The sequence below is a fragment of the Monoraphidium neglectum genome (genome assembly GCF_000611645.1).
Source record: "Monoraphidium neglectum strain SAG 48.87 unplaced genomic scaffold scaffold00024, whole genome shotgun sequence".
Lineage (NCBI taxonomy): Eukaryota > Viridiplantae > Chlorophyta > Chlorophyceae > Sphaeropleales > Selenastraceae > Monoraphidium > Monoraphidium neglectum.
In genome coordinates, this window is record NW_014013604.1 from 13,769 (window position 1) to 21,850 (window position 8,082).

Sequence of the window (8,082 nt, forward strand, 5' to 3'; positions counted from 1 at the left end):
GGGGGGTTGCGCACGCACGTGTGTTTGCGTGCGCGCGTATGTGTGTGTGTGTGTGTGTGTGTGTGTGTGTGTGTGTGTGTGTGTGTTTGCGCGCGCGTGCGTGCGGGCGTGCGTGCGTGCTGCTTTACCATGCATGCACGTGTGCCTTCGAGAGTGATTCCGTGTGTGATCCAGAGGGTCGTGTGTTGTTTTTGACCTCGTGGCATGCACAGCTGTTCTCAGTCTCGGATACCCCACGCTAACAACCGCCTAAAACCTGCGATCGCCCCGCTCTGCGCCCAGCTCATCAAGCAAGCGGAGCGGCGGCAGCAGGAGCAGCCCGCGGCTGGGCAGGGCGGCGGCGCGGCCGGGGAGCTGCCTGTGGAGGTCAAGGCGCAGCTGGCGGTGCTGGCGCAGCAGTGGCCGGTGGCGGAGAGCCTCCTGCTGGCACAGGGGCGGGTGGACGACACCATAGCTGCTTACAGGGATGCCCACAGGTAGGAAGGTTACAGCTGCACGCTGAGGGCAATTGGGGCAGGGGTGGCGCAGAGATGGAAGGCGGAGAGCCGATACAGGGGGGTTGGGGTTATGGTGTTCGCAGGGTGAGGCGTGGCTAGGGGTGGGTGAGGGAGGCAGGCAGGGCAGCCGCTGAGGGGCAGCTGGCGCTCGGAACCTGTGATCGGTTCGTTTGCGTTTTGTTGTGGTTATGGCGTGCGTGAGCAAATACACGCTCGTGCCCCAGTTGCCCCCACCACACTCATATTCCATCCCCATTGCCTCCCTCTCTTCCTGATTAACTCCTTCCTATCGCCCTCATCACTCACGGAGCACATGCCCCCCTTCCTTCCGCCTTTCCTGACGCTTGCGCTCACACCGCCCCCCTCAGATGGGAGGACGCCATCCGCGTCGCCGACACCAGCCGCCACCCCGGCAGCGACGACCTCCGCGCCGCCCACTTCAAATGGCTGCTCTCCACCGGTCAGGTGCAACTTGAGGAGCATACCACGGGTCATGCTCCATGCAGAGCGCTGGCGTGCCGCCGGTGCCTTTTAATTATGCTTGCTTGACTCCCAAGCACGGTCAGGCCAAGCCAAGCCGTTGGGTCCAGGCCTCCATTCGCCCGACAGGGCGCGCTGCCGCCCACTTAGCCCGCACGCGCCGTTCGCTGTATGCGCGCGCTCCGTCCAGGAGGACAAGGCCGGAGCCGGGAAGGAGCGCGAGGGCGACCTGGCGGCCGCGATAGCGCTGTACCTCAAGGGCGGAGCCCCTGCCCGCGCGGCGCAGGTGACCAGCAGGATAACACCCAGGCGGAGGGGTGCAGTGCAGCTGCGGCACCGCGCTCGGCTGATCAGTCCCCCGCTGCAAGCGCTCACGCATCCGACGGGCTGCCTTCGCGGAGTCCACGTCGTGCAACAGCCCCCTTTGATTGACTGAAATTCACCCTCGCCACCCGACGCAGGCCGTCGTGGCTCACCCAGGGATCGCCTTTGACCCCGCCCTCCTGGCCGCCGTCGCCGCCGCCCTGACAAAGGCCGGGCTGCACGAGCGTGCGGGCGACCTCGCCGCGGCGCTGGGGCGGCCGCTGGACGCGCTAGCTGCTTACAGGAAAGGCGGCGCGTACCGCAAGGCTGTCGAGCTGGCGCGCGGCGCGGCGCCCGCCCAGGTCAGTGGCAAGGGCTTCACGGCGTTCGTCTTCCGGGCCCCCGCGTTGCGTCTCGCGCCCCTTTTGCTGTTTTGGCGCGTCGGCTGCTCGCTCAACGCAGGCAGGCTGCTATTCTGGTCGCGTTGAGCTGCGTTGTCGTCATGTGTGTATGCAGTGGTGGTCCTCCCACATTTGAAGCGTGTGTGTGGCCTCAAAGCCAGCAGTCGACCCGCGCGGTCAGGTGATCGTGCTTGAGGAGGAGTGGGGCGACTGGCTGGCGTCCCAGCGGCAGATGGACGCCGCCATCAACCACTTCATAGAGGCGGGCGTGGCGGCCAAGGCCATTGAGGCCGCGCTGGCGGCGCGGCAGTTCCCCAAGGCTGCGGGTGAGCCGCAGGGCGGGCACAGCCTGGCGCATGGATCTGGCCACGGGCGCTGATCTGCGCAATGACTTGGCACTTCAAGGCTGGCTCCGCAGCTCGTCACCGTGCCGCTTTTCAAGTTGAGGATGCGTACCGCAGCACATGTGCGTAGCGTAACCTGCATCGGCAGGCGTCACCTTACTGTCCCCTGGCCAACAGGCATCATCGAGCACCTGGATGCGTCCCAGGCCGCGCCCTTCTTCAAGCGCATCGCCCAGCACTACGCCGCAAACGGTGCGCCCGCGCGGCGCTGCTGCGAGCCGCCCCAAATTGGGTGTGTCACCCTCTTCGCACCTTTGTGTGCATAGGTTTATGGTGCGTGCACGCAGAGTGTGTGTGTGTGTGTGTGTGTGTGTGCATGTATGTGTGTGTTCATGTGTGCGTATACGAGCGTGAATGCGCACACGCTGAAACATCACAGCAGGATCGGATTGGCGACACTGCCGGCGTTTCCCCTCCGCCACGCAGGCGGGCTGGCCGAAGCGGAGGGCTACTGGCTCAAGGCAGGCCTGCCGCTGGAGGCTGTGGAGATGTACACCCGCGCAGGTCAGGGGCAATTCAATCATGATATGATATCGACATCAGCAGAAGGCGCTGCAGCGTAACAAGGGGGCGCAAATTGGGAGCAGCAGCCGTGCAACAACAGAGCCCACATGGGCTGGGCTTGCTGCCATGCACGGCCTGCCGTCGCCGGGTGTCCTTTCGACCCCTTGCTTGGCATATTGTGTGCCACCATCCTGTCAAGGGCCTATCTGTCCACTCCAGTGTCTCAACCCTGTCGTGCCCTGGCAAACCCACTCAGGCAAATGGGAAGCCGCCCAGAAGGTGGCGCGCGGCTACCTGCCGGAGGGGGAGCTGAGACGCTTCAACGCCCAGCGCGCCAAGGAGGCCGAGGCGGCCAAGAATTGGAAGGAGGCGGAGCGCGGGTACTTGGCGGCAGGGGAGGCGGAGGCCGCGATCGGCATGTACAAGCGGAATAGGTGGGTTGTGCGTGGCAAGCAGCCCGAGGCCGGTCAAACGTGTGCGGAGGTGGGGTCGACGCTGCGTTGCTCACGATGTGTCGTCGTGGTGTGCTGCGCTCCGGTGGTCGATCCACGCTGTGCCGTCCTGCGCCGCGCCGGGCTTGACTACGCGTTGCTGCGCCGTCAGCAACGAATACTGAAGCAGACTTTTGATTTCAGCACGGCTTGTCATTGGGGACATGCCCTGCATCTCGTATTGCACCCCGAGCCAATCTTTGCATACCTATTAGTTTTCACTACAACCACCTCGCAGGATGTGGGAGCCCATGATCCGGCTTGTGGGGCAGCACCGCCGAGAGAACCTGCCAGAGTCGCACCTGCTGGCGGCGCAGGCGCTGCAGCTGGAGGGGCACTGGCGGGAGGCGGAGCGCCACTTCACAGACGCGAAAGACTGGAAGGCAGCCGTCGCCATGTACACGTGAGCATGCGTACGCGCGGCATCGCGAAGCCTGCAGGTCGCCGCGTGCTGTGGTGCCGCTGCTGCTGGGTTCCCCGCCGCTGGTGCTTTGTTGAATTGACGGCTGGCTGAGTGCACTGAGCTGTTGACACTCTTTTGCTGCTGCCCTTCTGAGCACAAAACCGTCCATTCAACTTCCATCGTTTTTTCAAACGCCGGCACCGACAGCTCCCAGGGCAGCTGGGAGGACGCCCTGCGTGTTGCCAAGGCCCACGGCGGCGCGGCCGCCACCAAGCAGGTCGCGTACGCCTGGGCCGTCGCCGTGCCGCCGGAGGAGGGCGGCGCGCTGCTGCGGCGCCTCGGGCTGGGCGACGCCGCGGTGGACGCGGCGGCGGAGGCAGGCGCGTTTGGTCACGCGTTCCAGCTCGCGCAGGTGCGAAAAGTAATCCTTGCGTGAGCTGCTCTGCATACCTGATGAGACCGTGCAAGCAAGGGGGGATTGCGCGGCGGGTGCCGCCGTCGTGTGACAATTCGCGGCCGAGACACGCCAGCGTTGCTGGTGCGCTCGTGGACTGCTCTTGAATCTATGGTGCAAGGAGCGGGCGCACGCCTGCATGCGCGCTCCCTTTCACAGGTCGCCGCCCCACAGCGGATGGCGGACGTGCACCTGAAGCACGCCATGTATTTGGAGGACAACGGCCGCTTCAACGAGGCCGAGGTGGAGTTTGTCAACGCGGGTGCGCAGCGGGGCCCGGGGGGCGCGGGGCTCGGGCGGCAAGCGCGCTGCTGGCTTGATCGGCGTGCCTGCCTTGTGGGTGGAGCGCTTGGTTCCCGACGCCTGCATTGGCAGCTCAGCCAGGCGGGCTGAGCCCCGGCTTGAGCTATTCTTCTTGCTAAACCCCAAACCCTGCAAAGCCCTTGAAGTCGTGACAGCCCTCGATCGCCTTTGACGGAATGCCACCCCCAGGCAAGCCGCGGGAGGCAATAGACATGTACATCCACGCCCAGGACTGGGAGGCCGCGCTGCGAGTCGCGGAGGGCCATGAGCCCGAGTCTGTGGGCGACGTGCTGGCGGCGCAGGTGGGGGCCGGGCCGCTGCTCCGCCGCACTGGCATGGCCGGTGCGCGGTGGATGCAGAGGGGCGAGAGATGGTTGTGGTGGTCAGCAGTGGTCGCAAATGAGAGGGGGTGACTGGTTTGATCTGTCCCCTTCTTGCTGTTGCAAGATCAGGACGTCTGGCAGCTTTGCAGAATCAGATGTCTGTGCTTCCAGCAGCTTTCCGGGCTTAAACCCTGGCTCTGGCGACAACACGCACATTCAAAATCTCAAAACTTCACACCCGCTATGCGTGCCGGCCCAAGGCCCAAGCGCTGGCGGACTCGGGGCAGCTGAGCGCGGCGGAGTCGGTGTTCCTCAAGGCCCGCCGCCCCGAGGCTGCGCTGCAGATGTACCGCGCCGCGAGCCAGTGGGCGGCGGCGCTGCGGGTCGCGGAGGCGTACGCGCCGGCCAGGGTGGCGGGGCTGCACCTCGAGATGGCGGCAGCCATGGCGCAGCAGGGGCAAGGTGCGGGGCGTTTTTTCATGGCAATCACACCATGATGTCAATTGATCTTGTGATGCAAGTTAAAGGGGTGTGGGCTGGAGGGGTGCAGACTAGCATTGTTCAGCACCTCTAAATCCAGGATGATCTGAGTCAGAGTCAGCCGGCAGCGGCGTCACGATGCGGGGTGAGGCCTGCGCCCGCGTCGCCAAATCAAACCGCCCCCTATCATCACTAGCACAACCCGCAAAACACCGCCACAGGCGGCGCCGGCGGCGGCGTGGCGGCGGCGGTCGCGCGCGCCCAGGCGTTCGAGCGCGGCAACGACTACGCGCGCGCCGTGGAGGCGTACTTGTCCCCCAGCGCGGAGGGCGCGGCGGCGGCGGACGTTGATGTCCTGCAGCGCTGCTGGGAGGCGGGGCTGGCCCTGGCGGCGCGACATCAGGTGGGCTTTGCCTGTGGTTGGGCTCTGACTGTGGATGCTTTGACCTGTGCTTTGGTTGGTGGTCGGTGATTAATGCTTGGTGATTGGTTTTTGGTGGTTGGTGGCTGATAGAGCCACAGATACAAGGCTTGGAATCAGGGGCAAGCGACACATGTGCATGCATACTGCGGTGCTCGCACGGGATCAAGAGTCCCGAGGGCACCATCCAATCGGCGGTCTGATCGCGCCTCGCTCGGCTCCCCCGCGGCGCAGCGCCACCGTGTGGGTGACGTGGCGGCCGCCGTGGCGGCGCGGCTGGTGGGCGCGGGGCGGGTGGGGGCCGCGGTGGACGTCTTGGAGGGCGTCGGCGATGTGCAGGGTGAGAGGGCGGCCACCGCTCAAACGCGCCCTCCCTCCAAAGCGCCTATGCGGGGGCGCCTGGAACGATGGCTCTTGGCTTCTGTGAAATGCCGCTATGACCAGCCGCAGCGCCAGAGAACTATCCTCTAATGAGTGGCGTCAAGAAAGGCGTCCTTCCGCCTGCAGCTGACCATCCGCCGCTCCTCACTCGTTCCTTCAAAGTAACGCCCCCGTCCGGCCCGCCCCCGCCCGCCCTCACGCGCCCCGCCGCCGCGCCAAGGCGCCGCTGAGGCCGCCGTCTCCGGCAGCCTTTTTGACCGCGCGCGCGCGCTTGCGGCCGGCAACCCCCAGCTGCTGCGCCTCGTGGACGAACGCCACACCGCCGCCCTGGTGGCCGCCAACGACGCCGACGAGCTCGCGGCGCGCGGCAACGTGGCGGCGGCTGTGGAGATGTATGCCGCGCAGGGCAACTGGGAGCGCGCGCACGAGCTGGTGAGTGGCCGCCCCCGCGGCGCGAGGCCGCGGGGAGTCTGTCTCGGGTTGCTGGGATGGGCGCATCCATCGACGCAAAAGCGGCTGCGCGGGCAAGGATGGTCCCTGACCTGTTGATGACCTTCAACCACCGTCAAAAAGCAGTCCAAGGTGCTGTACTAGATGGACTATTCTTTGACCAATACAATGTGTTTGATCGCCCCATTTGCCTTGCGGCGGTGGTGCTGCTCCCCCCTCTCACGTCCCACCACCCCAGGCAGCCCAAGACGGCCCCGAGCTCGCCGCCGCCACCGCGGCGCGCCACGCGCAGCTGCTGCTGCGCCAGGGCGACGCCGCCGCCGCGGCCGCCGCGCTCGCGCGGCGCGGCGTCGGCGCGGCGGACGCGTCGCTGCTGGCGGTTTACAGGGAGGTTGCCCTGGAAGTTCTGGGGGCGCCCCAGGCGGCGAGGGACACCCAAGCTGAGCAGGACGTCAGGCGCGTTTGGGCCCTGAGTGGCTGCGCCGATGCAGGAGCGCCGCCGGACGGGCAGGTGCCTTGCGAAAGCTCGCCGTTTACGCACTGAGTTGCAGCAGCAACGGGGCAAGACGACGCCACAAGTCGCATCTACTGGTTGCAGTAGAGCCCGTGCGTCGCCTCTTTTCACCCCTCAGCCTTGTGCGGTTGGCCCGTCCCTTCCCTGCCCGTCGCCCATCCCAGGGACGTCCTGCGCCAAGTGCTGCAGCAGCTGGAGCTGGCAGCCACCACCAGGAAGAGGGTGCGTGCACTGCTTTAGGAGAAGGGGGCGCGCCTCCGCACTTGAATTTGGATGGGCAGCGGTGGTCAGGCAGCCATGCGCACGTGCGTCCACGCGCATGCACACGTGCAATGCCTCGCTCAACCCTGCAATAAAATGGTCTGTGCCCATCACAGGACTCTGAAGAGTTTAGCCGCCTCTTCTGGGCGGCGCACCACGTGTCCTGCGCGTCGCGCTCCAAGGCCGCCGGCCTGTCGGAGCTCGCCGCGCGGCAGCTGACGGCGGCGCTGAGATACGTGGGGGTGCTGCCTGCAGACAGGTGCGAGCGCGGGGTGGGCCAGGAGCGAGCCCAGGGTGCCCCGGGCCGCATCTGAGCTGTGCGCAGGGGCATCTGACGGGCAAAGTAAGGGGTCGCGCAGTCATGCGCAGGTGGCGGGGAGGACACACGCAGCCAGGCGCAGGCACTCAGGCAGCAGCTGATTGGCTTCATGGTAGCCATGCGCGCGACCCGAGAGGCGCACCAGCCGGTTTGCCTCAAGGCTGCCGGAACAAGTAAGAACAGCCAATGTTGTCTGACGCACAACTCAGCACGTGTGTAAACGGCCCGCCCTCGGCCGCCCAGGGCATTCTTCGAGGCGGGCGCCGCGTGGCGCGCGGCGGGCCGCCCCAGCATGGCGTTCGTCCTGCTCAACCGGTACCTCGATATAGAAGACGCCGCAGATGAGGCGGGGGGCGGCGGCGGCGCGCAGCTGCCGCTCGAGGGGGCGGACTTTGTGGGCACTGATATTCCGAGGGACGCGCCGCTGCCGGCGCACCACTACTGCGACGAGAGGACGAGGGAGGAGGTGCGGGGATCGGTGGCGGCGCGATGGGGGGATGTGTCGGGCGGCTCGGTGCTTTGCTGCATTGCATGCAACCAGCGCGTGGCTGTTGCGCTCCCCGGCACTCCGTCCACTCGCAGGTCTTACCACACACCTTGCCTTTCCACCTGCTCTTGACGCCTCTCTGCTCGTAGCAACCCTCCCCATCCCCCTCTAGAACCCCTCCTAGTTCCCTGGGCAGTGTTTACCCC

General features: G+C 66.2%; 1 protein-coding gene across 1 annotated transcript in view; it reads left to right on the forward strand.

The window, feature by feature from the left end:
• Positions 1-8,060, forward strand: part of MNEG_0321 (Intraflagellar transport protein) — a gene marked incomplete at both ends in the record, with an annotated part of 13,404 nt that extends 5,344 nt beyond the window's left edge. Inside the window, 21 exons of the mRNA XM_014051190.1 lie at positions 283-476; positions 866-962; positions 1,168-1,263; positions 1,439-1,642; positions 1,863-2,007; positions 2,203-2,277; positions 2,512-2,589; positions 2,846-3,023; positions 3,319-3,483; positions 3,691-3,895; positions 4,097-4,199; positions 4,430-4,542; positions 4,824-5,025; positions 5,265-5,446; positions 5,699-5,804; positions 6,066-6,277; positions 6,534-6,661; positions 6,974-7,031; positions 7,187-7,329; positions 7,633-7,855; positions 8,049-8,060. Of these exons, the coding sequence (XP_013906644.1) occupies positions 283-476; positions 866-962; positions 1,168-1,263; positions 1,439-1,642; positions 1,863-2,007; positions 2,203-2,277; positions 2,512-2,589; positions 2,846-3,023; positions 3,319-3,483; positions 3,691-3,895; positions 4,097-4,199; positions 4,430-4,542; positions 4,824-5,025; positions 5,265-5,446; positions 5,699-5,804; positions 6,066-6,277; positions 6,534-6,661; positions 6,974-7,031; positions 7,187-7,329; positions 7,633-7,855; positions 8,049-8,060 (2,919 nt within the window). The remainder of the gene's footprint in view (positions 1-282; positions 477-865; positions 963-1,167; positions 1,264-1,438; positions 1,643-1,862; positions 2,008-2,202; positions 2,278-2,511; positions 2,590-2,845; positions 3,024-3,318; positions 3,484-3,690; positions 3,896-4,096; positions 4,200-4,429; positions 4,543-4,823; positions 5,026-5,264; positions 5,447-5,698; positions 5,805-6,065; positions 6,278-6,533; positions 6,662-6,973; positions 7,032-7,186; positions 7,330-7,632; positions 7,856-8,048) is intronic.
• Positions 8,061-8,082: the final 22 nt, after the last annotated feature.